Here is a 15,339-nt window from a genome sequence, read left to right on the forward strand (position 1 = left end):
AGCGTCCCCAGGGTCACGGAACCGGGCATCGGCCATTATACAACCGTGACACAGCATCCCCGTACATATACAGCCCGGGACCGAGTACCCCATAGCCCTGGACGACACACTCTACCATCTTTTAAAGGGTGGAGGCAGATGTAATAGGTCCCCTGTAACCTGTGACCCTAGTAGCAATCCACAGGCTATCAGAAATTAACTCCCAATGAAAGACTGGTCACTACTAAACACACAACTGGTAGACGCCCAAGTCGGACTGTGCAACACAAAAGCACCAGGAAAAAAAAATAGTGTGACGTGTCAGACAGTGTGAACTAGGTCAGAATTCGCAGACACCGTGTTACACTAAGCCGCATATAGTTTACTTAGAAAAGTGCAAAAAGCACCATAAAGTTACAAATATTTGCATCACACAGACAACCTATTGATTATAGTGGTCATCATGCAATGCTTCTTTCTCCTATGCTGGCGATGCAAAATGAATGTATTTTGTCGATTTACTGCACAGATCCTAGCTTTTTCCCCATCATTGCTTATAAATGACTCTTCCGCTGGTATCGTCAAATGCAAAGAACACTCAAACTACAGAACTGGTTTATTAAAATACTAGGAGAAAAAACCCCATGGAAGCATTTCTAAAAACTGGAATTTCACAGTACCTGCCGCACAAAGCTATTTGAGGTAGTATCAGAAGACGTGCTGCCGTCCGAGCCTTTGAACCGGTTTTTCCGTCTCGCTCCTTTCCCATAATTCTGAAAAATTAACAGAAGATTGTTAGTTCAATATTCATTTTCTTTATACACAGAAATAAAAAAAAATAAATAAAAAAGTACCGTGTTTCTCCGAGAAGAAGCCCTACCCCGAAAATAAGCCCTAGCGCCAGTGTCTTATTTTCGGGGAAACACTCTTTTCGACAATACAGTATACATATCATGAATATTAGGTAAAAGGAAAGTAGCTTTAGCTATGACTCTAGTATTTAAAAATATATACAATGGCAGAAAACATTAAAGGGGCATTCCATTTTCAAAAAAAGTGATCCCCAAACGATAGCACTCATGTAAAATACCAAAATCAGATAGTTCTCTGCATCCCTGGGTTCAGTGCCGGATCTCTGCTGCTGTTCTTTGTCTTTTGGCTGCAGTGGTGGCCGCCTATCAACAACGCAGATCACTGCAACACCAGTGATTGCCTGCAGCGGTGATGTGAGCAGACGTCACTTCTGCAGCCTGTTAGTTTGCTAAAATTTGTGGACCACTTTTTTGTTTTCAAAGTGGAAATCCCCTTTAAGTAATCCAACAACTTTAAGACGCCGGTGAACCCACTGAAGTTTTCCTAGGTGAACCCGCTTCAGGTGAAAGCCAGAAGTCATTTTCTTGAAGCAGATTTGTCTGTTTTTTTGTTTAATCATTTTTTTGGCGCCTGCGTCTTTTCTACGTAAGTTGCAGTACACACAGAGCAATAGGACGGGAAACCGCAGCTTCTTCATTCAAGCAGCAGATGGCGTGCCAGAGTTCAGAGCAAAAGACACCATTTTAGCCATATCATCAATTATTTAAAGGGAATCTGTCACCAGGTTTTTGGCACCTGCTCTGAGAGCAGCATATCATAGGGGCAGAGATCCTGATTCCAGTGATGTGTCACTTACTCTGCTGCTTAGTGTAGTTTTGATAAAATCAATGATTAATCAGCAGTAGATTACATTACAGGACTACTTGGCGTGCTGCAGGTAGTGCAACATATTCATGAGCTCTGTATAACTGCTAGATTTGCAGCAGAGAAAACATTGATTTTATCAAAATGACAGCGAACAGCTCAATAAGTGACACATCGCTGGAATCAAGGTCTCTGTCTCTACATTATGCTGCTCTCAGATGTGGGAGCAAAAATCTGAACCTGATGACAGATTCCATTTAAGTGGCAAAAATGCAGTAACCATACACAAACTTACATCATGCCTAAAACAAAAATAGTGATGTATGAATTCACTTGAAACTAATTTACAGAGTTTGAACTTAAAGGGAAATTGTCATTAGATTCATACTGCTCAAGCAACGGGCAGCATGAGACAATCAGGGGTGACACCGGACCAGCCGCGTGTATTCCTAAGGTCCTGGTTTGGATCCTTAAACTATTTTTTTGCTAAAATGCCCAAATGTTTCATGGTAAAATATACCCGGCTGCAAATGTGCATCCCAGCTCGGACGTATGCTGCCTGTGGATTGGGAAGCATGAATCTAGTGACAGGTTCTCTTTGACTAGAGCGGCCGCATGGTTATTAAGTTGATAAGATGTGTGGCGCCCCTGAGGCTTCCGTCGCCACAGAGATATTGCACCTCATCCAGAGGTGTGATGTCCCATCCTGGGTAAGAATGGGGTCACATACCGGTCCACAGACTAAACTTGCACACACCAATTGGTAGGCATACACTGGGTCAGGGATAGTGGCAGCAACCCCCATAGATGTATTCATGGGGCCATAAGTCCCATTTCTGTTCCCAATAGTGTGGGTGGGGCCTAGCCAGAGGGAGTGTGGGTGGAATCAGAAAGGGAGAGCAGCTATAGGAACCAGTCAGTTCCAGTTTACCTCAGACAAGCAGACAGAGGGAGAAGGAGAGGGAGGTAGTTACCTCAGGAGAGTGAAGGAGAAAAGTCTGAAGAGAAAGTGAAAGAAGGAGGTTCCTGGTGGAGATCCTGGGGTCTAGTTAGGCCCAGGTGACACCCAAAGAAAGAAAGGATCCCAGGGCCACGGAAGGGCATATTGGCTCGTGGCCTGTTCCACTGGAAGATCGGGTGGAGGAATCTGGCTGCATTCAGGGACGGTCCACAGACAGAGGGAAGAAAGACAATTCCTCAAAAGTAACACCGAAGGCCGGGGGTCGTTGCAAGCGCCCAGGGCCACAACCTGCCACAGATTCCCTGTGAAGGGGGCAAGATACAACTCCCTTTGTTCAGGCCCTGTGGTGGAGGCCAAGACCAGCACAGGTACAATGGTCAAGGCTAGGAAGTCAGTCAGGAAAGAGACACAGGAGGGGTGCACCGGTATTGACCTCTGAACTACCCAGGATCGGCGGAGGCACTGGACAGTGGATCCCAGCATACTGTGGGCAACCGGTTGTCTGCAGCAACTGAAACAGTGAGTAAAAGACCTAAACTGCAAGCCCTGTGTCGTCTAATTCATTCTGCACCTCGCCCACAAACACCATAGACTTTACCAAGCACCAAAGGTTGCCCCGGGGTACCCGCTCTACCTGTGGAGAGCAAGAAACATCTTAGCTGCCCTAACATCAGCCCCGGAGGTCCCTTCCAGCAGCTGTGGCTCCATAGCTGCAAATTACCACAGGTGGCGTCACGAATCTTATATAAACTTTAACACTATCATCACCCCCAATACCGCCACATTAACTGACCCCACCAGGGCCACGGAATCGGGCCCCGAGACTGCTGACTACCCCGGACTAGTCCAGCCCGACACCGAGTCACCCAAGGTCCTGGGGTGGGCGAGTCAGATGCCAATCAGAATCCAAGCCTATTGCAATATTCATAAAGGTAAATAGAGATAAATTAGAATACTAGAATTTTTCACACTGCATAGAGTAATAATGAACAGGGAAAAAAAAGTAATAAAATTACAGACATGCAAGAGTTAAAACTTTTACTATGTAGGTATGCTTGTGTGGCGCCCATGAGGGTCCAGTCACCACAGAGGTACTGCACCTCAGCCAGAAGTGTGTGACCCCATTCCCTGGTAAGGAGGTGGTCACAGACTATTGCACAAACACTCTTAGTAAAGCTACACCACTTCAGGGCATGGTTAGGGCAAGATTGCTCCTTATGGAGAGCACAGTCCCGGAGCCAGTCTGGAGGTGGGGTTAGTTAGTGAGTGGACATTTAAAACGGAGTGGAGAAAGTGAAAGTAGAGAGAACAGTGCAAGAGAGAGAACAAGGCAGTGGAGGGGAGAGGTCCTGAGGACTGGAGCCGGAGGAGCTCCTCCTAGAACAAGGTGGAGAATCAGAAAGAAAAGGAAGAAGGGGTCCTAGAGTCACGGGCAGTGGGAAACCCACCCGTGGGCTCGCATCCACAGCCAACATACCGGTGTGGAGGGACTAGGCTGCAAAGGGGAACCGGCCCCTAGACTAGTGGAAAACTACAAGGCTCAGCTAGCAAACCGGAGGCTGAGGTAACTCAGCTACACACGAATCCGCTGAAAAGGTGACCACAGAGGTCAGGGCAGAAGAGCCTCCCAGACAAGACCCATGAACACCGGCTCAGAGTACTTTGTGTGAGGGCACAGGGCATGAGGGCAAAGCCAGCGCAGGAAGACGACCAGGAAAGGGATACAGAAAGGAACACCGGTTCTGTGCCTCCAAATTTCCAGGGGATCGGCTGGATCCCGTCACTATAGGACCCAGCATTCTGAAGGTGGTGTTTGATCGGCCGAGAGAACCTGGAACTGCCAATTGTGAGTACAAGAACTAATGACTGCATCCCGCTGTGTCCTGGAATCAGTCTGCACCGCCAGCCCCGCGCTGTTCAAATACTTCATCGGCTAATCCATGCCAACGGCTGCCCAGGGGCCCAGCTCCATCTGTGGGTAGCTGTACCATCTCAGCTGCGTCACCATCTGCCCCAGCAGTCCCGTCCAGCAGCGTCGGCCATACCTGGCCGAAGACCACAGGTGGCGTCACGACTTATATGTATATTTCCCCCCTGTGTCTTTAAACGACACCGCCAGGGTCACGGATTGGGCCCTGCCGCCGTGACCTCCCAAAACAGAGTCGCGGCCCAGTTACGAGTGCCTTCCAACAGCCCTGGTGGGCGTGTCACTTTTACAGCTCAAGCATCAGGGCTGCTTCTTCCATGAGCATATTACTTCAGGCAAAGGTCTAAGATGTTTCCCAGGGGACAGAGGTTTGCTGCCCCAAGAGAAGGATTTGGCTGGTTCTACAAACTAGAGGTTACTGGTGAACTGGTAGAACAACGAAAACCTACAAAATGGTATCTGAGTTCTACAGATGCAAATAAAAGTGAAAACGTGAGCACTGGTATTGCAGGGGGAAAGGTGATGTGCAGGCAGCAGCATGATAATGACACCTTATGACGTTGCGGACACCACTGCTGCTCTGCACAGGAAGATTTTTATTGTAGACGACAGTGGGAAAAATTGGGAGGTTTGTGTGAGGCCTTTGTTTGGAGCAACAGTGCACAGAGGAGGAAAAATATGGAGAGGGGGCTGTGTTGGGTGGAGGGACAGTGTGGAGGTTATGATAGCATGAGGTGTGACAGTATGAAGAGGGGGCACAGCACAAAGCAGGAACTGTGTGAAGACAAGGCACAGCATGAGGGGGGACCATGTGAAGAGAGGACACAGCATGGGGGAGACAATGTGAAGAAGGGGCACAGCATGAGGGGAGACAATGTGAAGAAGGGACACAGCATGAAAGTGACAGTGTGAAGAGGGGGCACAGCATGAGGGGGGACAGTGTGAAGTGAGGGCACAGAATGAGGGGAGACCGTGTGAAGAGGGGGCACAACATTTTGGAGGACTGTGTAAAGAGGGGGTGCAGCATGAGGGATCAGGGTGAAGAGGGGGCACAGCATGATGGGAGACAGTGTAAATAGGGGGCACATCATGATGGGAGACAGTGTGAAGAGGGGGCACAGCATGATGGGAGACAGGTTGAAGAGTGGGCACAGCATGATGGGAGACAGTGTGAATGGGGGGCACAGCATGATGGGAGACAGTGTGAAGGGGGGGCACAGCATGTGGGGGGACAGTGTGAAGAGGAGGCACAGCATGATGGGAGACGGTGTGAAGAGGGGGCACAGCACGATGGGAGATAGTGTGAAGAGGGGGCACTGCATGAGGGGGGACAGTGTGAAGAGGGGGCACAGCAAACGGGGGACAGTTTGAAGTGGTGGCACAGCATGAGTTACGAGAGATTCATGCTCAGTTTTCATATAGCAGATTGAAACTTTTTATATGTAAAAGGAGTAATTAACCGCCCACTATCAAAATTTTAAAAAGCCGCAAAACAACAACTAAATTCCTGAAATTGTCTAAAAAAATAGAAAAGAAAATCACGAATCAATGCTAAAGCGTTAATGCGCAATAGTCTCATCCGTCAACCGAAAATTCAATTCAGCCTCATATCTGTTTCCGAGACAACCAATATGGCATCTATTACCGCACGCACACGGGGTCATGGTTTCAGCTCCTGGAAGACAAATCAGCCTATTTAGTTTATTTTAGGTTTAAAGTTTTAAAAGTGAGTCTCTTTTAATTACTTTGAGCCACATATGCCAATATTTTCCATATTTCAATTCTGTTATTATTCTCAGATTGCAGTTTTCTAATCCTATTTTGTTGACTATTTTTCCCTTTTTTTGCTAAAGGCTGTAAGATATCATGGTTAACATATTGCACCAAATGTAACCACGTCCCCGGTGTGTAAAGTAGTATTTAATTTTAGTGTTCATCTGGGATTGAACACTTTACAATCATGGCGGAAAGTTTTGGCACCCTTAAAACTCTTCCAGAAAATTAAGTTCAGTATTTCTCCCAGAAAATGATTGCAATTACTCATGTTTTATCATGCACATGTTTATTTCCTTCGTGTGTATTAGAACAACATAAAAAAAGGCAAATTGGACACAATTTCACACAGGACCCCAAAAATGAACCAGACAATATTGTTGGCACCTTTCCTAAATTGTGGGTAAACAACTTTGTTTCTACAGTGCGATGCTCATTCAAACTCCTCTGTGGCAAGTAACAGGTGTGGGCAATATGAAAATCACACCTAAAACCAGATAACAAGGGGAGAAGTTGACTCAATCTTTGCATTGTGTGTCTGATTGTGTCGCACTAAGCATGGAGAAAAGAAAGAGAACTGTCTGAGGATTTCAGAACCAAAGTTGTTGAAAAATATCAACAATCTCAAGGTTACAAATCCATCTCCAGAGATCTTAATGTTCCTTTGTCCATGGTGCGCAACATAATTGAGAAGTTTACTGTCACGGTTCCGCCTCCCCGTCCACATGGATAGGGGGCGAAGCCTTCTCCTGAGCCTCACTTCCGGACCTTGGATGCTTTAAAAACTGACAACTCCAGTGAACCAGCGTCGATTATAAGCTTAGCGCTGCTTTGCCTGTGATTGCTGGTCCTGTAAGTGTTATCCTGATACATCTGTGCCTTGTTCCCCAGTGCCCTGTCTGGGTTCCATCCCCTAGTTGTTCCCCCATTCTTCTGTCCCCTCTCCTACCTCCCCACTCAGTTGCTTACTCTGGTACTGACCTCGTCCTGACCTCGACTCCACTTCTGCTCTTTCCTCCGGTCCTCCTTCTGCCCATACTGTGTTTGACCCAGCCTGCCTGACCATTCCTTGCACGCCCCGCAGCTCTGCTCCACAGCTGTGCTGTGGGGCAGAGTACGAGCACGCACTGTATCTACTTCCTAGTTCTTGTTGCTCTGTGTAGTGTCTTCTGCTGCAGAGCTCCGGCTCCCCCTAGTGGAAGCTTGACATTTACAACCCATAGAACTCTAGCTAATTTTCCTGGATGTCGACAGCAGAGAAAAGTTGATGAAAGGATACAACGCAGGATAGTCCGAATGGTGGATAAGCTGCCCCAATCAATATCCAAAGAAATTCTAACTGTCCTGCAAGCACAGAGGGCATTAGTGTCAGAACGAACGACCCTTTTACATTTAAATGAAATGAAACGCTATGAATGAGACCCAGGAGGACCCCTCTGCTAACACAGAGACATAAAAAAGCTAGAATGCAATTTGCAAAAATGTGAGTGAGTAAGCCAAAATCTGGGAAAATATCTTGTGGATAGAAGAGATCAAGACAGAGCTTTTCGGCAAAGCACATCATTCTACTGTTTACCAAAAACAGAATGAGGCCTTCAAAGAAAAGAACACAGGACCTACAGTCACATATGGTGGAGGCTCAAAGATGTTTTGGGATTGTTTTGCTGCCTCTGGCACTGGTTGTCTTGACTGTGTGCAAGACATCATGAAATCTGAAGATTACCAAAGGATTTCGGTTGGCAATGTAGCGCCCAATGTCAGAAACCTGGGTTTGTGTCCTAGGTCATTGGTCTTGGACAATGACCCAAACATACTTCAAGAAGCCCCAGAAATAGATGGAAACAAAGCGCTGGAGGGTTCTGAAGTAACAGCAATTAACCCAGATCTATATCCCATTGAACACCTGAGGAGAGATCTTAAAACTGATTTTGTGAGAAAGCGCCTTCAAATATGAGAGACCTGGAACAGTTTGCGAAAGAAGAATCGAAAATTTCAGGTGAGAGAATTAAGAAGCTTGTTGATAGTTATAGGAAGTTATTGATTGCAGTTATTTATTCCAAAGGGTGTGCAACCAGACATTAAGTTGAGGGGGATAACAGTTTTGTCACTCCCATTTTTGAGGTTGTGTGAAATTATGTCCAATTTGCCTTTTTGTCTCATTTTTTGCATTATTCCAATACCCACAAAGGAAATAAACATGTGCATAACAAAATGTGAAATACTTCATTTTCTGAAACAATTTCAAGGGTGCCAACACTCAATAAAAATAGATTTTTAATGGAGTGACCCTTTAGATATAGCACATATCGGACTTTAGTAGTAGGGGGGCTTCCTATAGAGATGATCGAATACCTCAAATATTTGGCTTCGCGAATATTTTCCAAATAGGTCGCCGCTATGCAAATATTCAATGCGTAATGTAAGTCAATGGGAAGCCCGAATAGTTCCGAATAGTTGTTATTCTGGTTTCCCATAGATTTACATTGCGCATCGAATATTCGCGAATAGTGGCAATGTATTCGGCAAATATTCGCAAATCCGAATATTTGAGGTATTCGATCATCCCTAGTTCCCTACATGATGTAGGTATAACGTATAGCGCAAGGATGCAGACATACATACTAATCAGTTGAAGAACTTTATTTATAAAAGGAGGCAACTAGCTGGATGGTTTTAACACAAGGCAACAGGGTTACTTGGATGGAGGTAAATTTTCACATTTTTGACACTAGTGACGATTTACTGACACTTGTTGCAATTTACTAGCACCTTCCTCAGCAGCACCTCCATCACTCTACTCTACAGTGGTCTCTGCTTTGACAGTCTGCTGGCACTTTTCTCAGCAGCACCTCCATCACTCTACTCAACAGTGGTCTCTGCTTTGACAGTCTGCTGGCACGTTCCTCAGCAGAACCTCCATCACTCTACTCTACAGTGGTCTCTGCTTTGACAGTCTGCTGGCACGTTCCTCAGCAGCACCTCTGTCACTCAACACCACTTTCTGTATAACTTTACTCAGCAGCACACATTCTCTAAGTACTGTTCTCATCTTATTGGCAGTACTTTGCATTCACTTGTTACCTAACCATCTCATTTAACGCATTACAGTCCCTCAATTTCAGTCTACTAGCCATGTCTGACTTGATACTCCTTTTCACACACAAGCAGAAGCTTCCCGATTCCTCCATTGGGGCTACTCATCACTTATTACATGTAGTAATCTCTTTGTTCTTTGAAGGCAGATTCACCCTTCACAGTCAGAAATAAGCCTCTATGTTATCCTTTGCAGCAAACCTCACTTTTCTAATGGCAGCTCTTTTTTGGCTTAGGTGGACTGATTTACTTAACCAGAGATAGACCTCACATATGCACCTCCTCCAGAATCTTTTAGCATCCTCATCTAAAGCTCATCTAAAGCTGGCTGTACACATGAAATAACTGTCGGTTGAACATTTGTTAATTTGGCAGACAGCTACATCTTCCTTCTCCAAACAAATGAGCACTCGGTTCAGTCAAGCATTCATGTATTTTCAACAGGGGTAGAGAAGACTAAACGTTGCAAAACTCCTCCTTAGCTGCCTTGAAAACAAAAGGATCAACCATTGAAATTTCAACTGCTTGATCTTGCTCTCCCCAAAATCATCTGTCAGGGGAAAGACGGCCAGAGAGCCCCATAGGGGTGAACAGGCCCATGACGATCGGGAGGGTTAGGGTAGGAAAGAGTTAAGTGCTAAGGTTGGAGGCACATAGGGGCTGCCTGATTGGTGGGAGAGTCGGGAAAAGGGATTGGGTGAGGGACAGGATATGGGAGGGTTGGTGTGTGGGTATAAAGGGGGCTGTGCAGAGGTCACTGCCCCTTTTGACCTACAGACAGCGTGTCCCCCCTGCGCTGCTGCCTCCCTGACTGTATAATGGTGGCGGTGCTGGAGCTGGGGGGGGGGGGGGAACATCTGAGGACATCGGCGAGGACGCGTCTGCAGGGCTGGAGCGGCTTCTCTGCTCCTGCGCCCGGAGCTGCGCTGCACGCTCGGCGGGCGCGACCGCCGGAGCGTTACTCCCCCGTCGGGGGGGGAGAAGACAGATTTAGGAGCCCCTTCGGGGACCCTCCGGGGCAGCGGAGTGCACCTCACCTGTGGACGTGTCTCCGGCCGCCGGGAGGAATCCTCGTCGGAGATTCCGCGGGCCGGGGGTGGGCGGAGCTTATGCGAGGCCTACTTCCGGTCTGCGGCCTGCACGGCCACGGACCAGAGCAGCGGCAGCCCCCAGTGAGGTGCGGGCTGGGGGTGGCGCCCGGCACCACAGAGCGGACGGGGAGACTCCCTGCAGACGGCAGGGGAGAGCGCATGGATGGAGGGACGGATCGGAGCGGTAGTCGGAGGGTGCTGGTGGCAGGGTCTTGCGGTCGGCAGGGCCCTTGCGGCGGTCGGTTATTACGGTACCTCCCAGCAGGGATCAGGCTGGGGGGTGTTCCTGGCATCCGGACGGAGAGGCACGGCCTTCCTGCAGTCGGCAGGGAGGGGGACCACCGGGGGCTACAGAGATTACAGCGGTGCAGCAGGAGGGGGGCAACAAAGAAGGATGGCGGCAGGACGACGCTCCGCGGCAGGAAACAGAGGACAAATAGGAGGTGCACGGAGGAGCAGGGTGCGGTGACCGTGGGGGTTGACGGCCGCAAGGTGCGGGCTGTCCCCTCGCTGGTCCCCCCAGCGGACTTCAGCAGCTCCTCTTATTCGGGCGAGGAAGAAGGACCGGAGGAGGCGGCAGGACGGATGAACGGCAGCAGGATGTTCGCGGTACGGCTGCTCCGGATTCGGTTCAGAGGCAGCCCGGTGAGAGAACAATCAATATGTTTAATGTTGTGGGTAGTGTTAGCGGGGACGGGGGTTCCACCGTGGGGAGTGGTTTGCCGGGGGTTTAGTGCGGTCGGTCAGTCGGGGGTTACCCGGGGCGGAGTTTTGGGGGCAGCTGCTAAGGGTGTTGTAGGGATCGTCGGCTGGGCGGTCAGGTCGAAGCGGGCCTGGGTCCCTGGCGGGGGGCGTGGGTGGGTCCCACGGTCAGGGTGGCTGCCGGTGGTACCGGTGCGCGAGGTAGAGACTTAGGAGGTTGTGCCGGCAGTTGTTGCGGGTCAGGCGGACGGCGCGGCGGCCGTGGCGTGGGTTAGCGAGGAAGTGGAAAAGGATGATGAGGTGGTGCGTTTGGAGGATAGGGCACGGAGCGAAGTTACGGGTGCTTTGGGAGTCCGTTAGGGGGGCATTTAAAAAAGGAGGTGAGGGAGTAGATAAGAAAAAGGGAGTATGGGGAAATATTTTCACTGCTTCCCTTGGAAAGTTTAATTTGGATACGGTGAAGGCAAGTGAATCTAAGAGATAAGGAGGTTCAAAAAAAAAGGGGGAGGTGTAGGTTGATCCCGAGGACGCTTACTAGCTGGCATTGGAAGGCTGCGCGGCCGGGCATCTGGTGGGAACACAAACAGATATGTTTGGGGATGCGCTTGATAACGGCTCCGGCGCAGCCCCCCCCCCTTTTTTGAGGTGGTGCCAGGGGCCCAGGTGCAGGGGCACGGGACCCGGGTGCAGGGGCAATGTAAGTTTGGGGGCAGCGTGTCGGTTCAAACACGAGTGTTCCGGTTGTGGAATTTTTTCCCACTCTTTGGACAGGTGTTTCAAAGGGGGAATGAAAAGTCGGGGGAAGGTTGTTTGGTAACAGGAAGGACGCTAGTGAGGGTCGAGGGATGCGTCCCTATTTAAATAGATATCCGGATGACCGGGCGGCGGAGCTGTTTGCTACGGGTTTTATGGTAGGTTTCCGGGTTCCGCTTGATTTTGGGGCGCCGGTGTTTCGCCCGGGTAATTCGGGGTCCAAAAAAAAAAAAAAAAAAAGGACATCCGGAGGTGGTGACGGAAAGGCTGCAGAAGGAGGTGGAGCGGGATGGTGGCGGGTCTGGTCCAGGACCCGTCACCCCCCAACTTGAGGGTTTTCGCTGCTGGGAGTGGTACCCAAGAAGGAGTCGAACGAGTACCGGCTCCTTCCTCATCTCTCTTACCCGGCTGGGTTGTTGGTGAACGGCGGGATTTCACCCGAGGGCCGGCGGTCTGTTATGTATCATTTGACAAGGCGTGGGAGTTAGTGTGGGTAGTGGGCAAGGGGCCCCGATGACCAAGGCGGACGTGGAAGCAGCTTTACGGTTACTTCCGGTGCACCCGGAGAGTTTTTTGCACCTTTGGGTGCAGGTGGGATGGGCAATACTATGTGGATCAGTGCCTGCCCATGGGTTGTTCTATTTCGTGCGCTTAGTTTGAAGCGTCAGTTCGTTTGTGGAATGGGTAGTCAGGGATGTGGCGGGTGTCCACTCAGTGATACACTATTTGGATGATTTCTTTTGCGGGGGCCCAGCCGGCTCCTCGGTTTGTTCCTTGCTGTTATTTACATGAGAACGCATTGCAGGAAGCCTGGGGATTCGGTGGCACGGGGGGAAGACAGAAGGGCCAGTGACGTCCTTGTGTTTCTTGGGCTTTGAAATTGACACGGTGGCTATGGTATGCCGATTGCCGGAGGACGAGCTGCGTGTTTGAAGGTGTCGGTGCAGTTGTTGCACTGGGCTAAGAAGGTGCGGTTACAGGATTTCAGTCGGTCCTTGGGAAGTTGAATTTTGCCGGTCGCACTAGGCCTATGGGGCGAATATTTAGCAGGCGTCTGGCGAGCGCAATGGCAGGGGTGATTGCTACAAATTATGTGTCGGAGTGTCAATGACAATGAAAGAAGGTTTGCTGGTGTGGGGCTGCATTCCTTGAATGATACAGCGGACGGACGTTATGGGTGAGCAGGGCAGTATCAGATAGCCAGCCGGAGCTGTTTATTGATGCGGCGGGGGCATCAGGTTTTGGGGCAATTTTAGGACGCATCGGGGTGTGGGCTAATGGCCACGGCTTTGGGTGGAAAAAGGGGTTTGTGACATATTTGGCGCTGGTGGAAATGTTCCCCCAGCATAGTGGTATTGGAGTTTTTGGGGCCCAGAATTTGCGGGCAAGAAGCTTGGTGTGCATTGTACTGACATGGTGGTGGTGTATTTCGATCAATTCATGGTCTTCAAAATCGCTCCCGGTGGTGTGCTACTTGAGACATCTGGGTTGGGTTGTTTAGAACCCAACAGGTGCGTGGTGGCGCAGCATGTGCCCGGAGTGCAAAGTGAAGTGGCTGATGCGCTCTCGGTTTCAGTTCAACAGGTTCAGGTGAATGGTGCCTGGAGCGGACAAGGTGGGAGAACTATGCCCGGCATGGCTGTGTGACCTGGCGTCGGGTAGCATTTGAGGGAATCAGGAGACCGGTGACGGAGGCTACTTGTGCCGATGTCAGGCGGTGTGGCGAGAATGGGAGGAATTGGAGAAGGCGGCTTTTATGGGGCTTGGTTAGACAGGCTGAGTGCTGGGGGTTTTTGTCACTGATTAGCTGGGATTTTTCAGCAGGCCGGTCCGTTTCGGTGATGATTACAAGTTGGGCGGTGTTGGCCTTCTTGTTAAAATGCAAGGGTTTCGGGACGTGGCAAAGGATTTTCTGGTGCGGTGGGGGAAAAAAGGGTTTTCAAAGGACGCGTGGTCGCGAGACAGGAGACGGTCACTATTGTTTCCGTCGTTGATTGGTTGGTGATGTGGTTGGGGGATATATGCTCGTCCGATTAGGTACGAGGCTGTTTAAGGTTGCCTTCGTATTGGCATTTTGGGGTTTTCTGCATCAGAGAATTTGGTAGCCCTGCCAGGCATGCGGTAGGCGGGCTGTTATTAGAGGTTGTTACGCTTGGTAAGGATGGCGTGAGTGCCGGTATGGTTTTCGATAGACAGACCAATTAGGTGGGGGACGTCTGGTGACATTGTTTGAATTGCCAGGGCACCACCTATGCCCAGTGGGTCAGGTGGTGGAATTCTTGCAGGTGTGGGGTGGCTACCCCGGTGTTTCTTTAGACATGTGGATGGATATGCCTTATCGTGAGTCCAGTATGGCAGTGTTGAAGAAGGCTTTAGCAAAGGCCGGGGGAGTAGCCAAGGGTTATGGGTCCCACTCCTTTCGGATTGGGGCAGCGACCGAAGCGGCTAAGTGGGGGGGCTGAGTGAGGATGGGACCCGGTGGATTGGGAGCTGGGATTCCTCCGGGTTTCGTTTGTATATTAGACCACATCTGATTAGGTGATGTTTGGTGACAGGGGGGGTCCTTTATTGAGGACGGTTTGGTGGGCAGTCTCTTTGTACGGAGCGGCGATGTAGGAAGCCCGTGTACAAGAATGGCTCGGAGTTCGGGGCATGACTTGGGGTAGAGTTCGCCCTGAATTGGTGTATTATAGCCGGATTGACAAGGAACCTGTGGTTTTAATGCTGCAGGTGGGGGGGAATGACTTTGGAGCGTGGATGGTGTGGGAGTTAAAAGGGAGAGCAAGGTGGATTTACCTTATTTGTGGAGGGCGTTCCATGGCATGGTGATTGTGAGGTCCGATATGGTAGCCCGAAGGCAGTGGCGTTTTAGGAGTGGATCGGATTAACAGGGCCTGGAAAAGATGGAACCGGGCGATGGGCAGGTTTGGAGCGTGGAACGGAGGTTGGTGGTTCGATTCGAGGAGTTGGAGAAGTACACCGAGCAGTATTTGAGGCGTGATGGGGTCCATTCTCACGGATGGCGGTTGGATTTGTGGAAGTTGGGTTTGAAGGATGGAAAGGAACGAGCATTGGGGGTGTGGGGGGCCCGGGCCAAGTAAGGTATCACTTGGCCGGTCTGTGGCGGGGTGATAGGTCCGTTCAGAGAGGTTTGGTGTACCGACAGTAGGTTTGTTGGTATGAAGCCACTCAGGGGGAGTGGCTTTGAGTTGGATGGGAACTTGTAGGCGGAGGTCCTGCAGGTTCTGGGGAGGGGTAATTAACGATGGAACGTTAATTACCCTACACCTCGGGTCGGTTTGGTCACGGCCGAGGTGGTCCCCTGGGCCGGTTGGAGGTTACGGCCGGGGGATAGGAATGATGGTTTGGCTCTCGGATGGACC

At 49.9% G+C, this 15,339-nt stretch overlaps 1 protein-coding gene across 2 annotated transcripts in view; it reads right to left on the reverse strand.

Annotated features, from left to right (window-relative positions):
- The window catches only part of CACNB2 (calcium voltage-gated channel auxiliary subunit beta 2), a 462,222-nt gene that overhangs the window by 402,136 nt on the left and 44,747 nt on the right, over positions 1-15,339 (reverse strand). For both annotated transcript variants that reach the window (XM_075315584.1, XM_075315586.1), the window contains exon 2: positions 660-752. In XM_075315584.1, the coding sequence (XP_075171699.1) occupies positions 660-752 (93 nt within the window). The remainder of the gene's footprint in view (positions 1-659; positions 753-15,339) is intronic.

This window comes from Anomaloglossus baeobatrachus, chromosome 6 (genome assembly GCF_048569485.1).
Source record: "Anomaloglossus baeobatrachus isolate aAnoBae1 chromosome 6, aAnoBae1.hap1, whole genome shotgun sequence".
NCBI lineage: Eukaryota > Metazoa > Chordata > Amphibia > Anura > Aromobatidae > Anomaloglossus > Anomaloglossus baeobatrachus.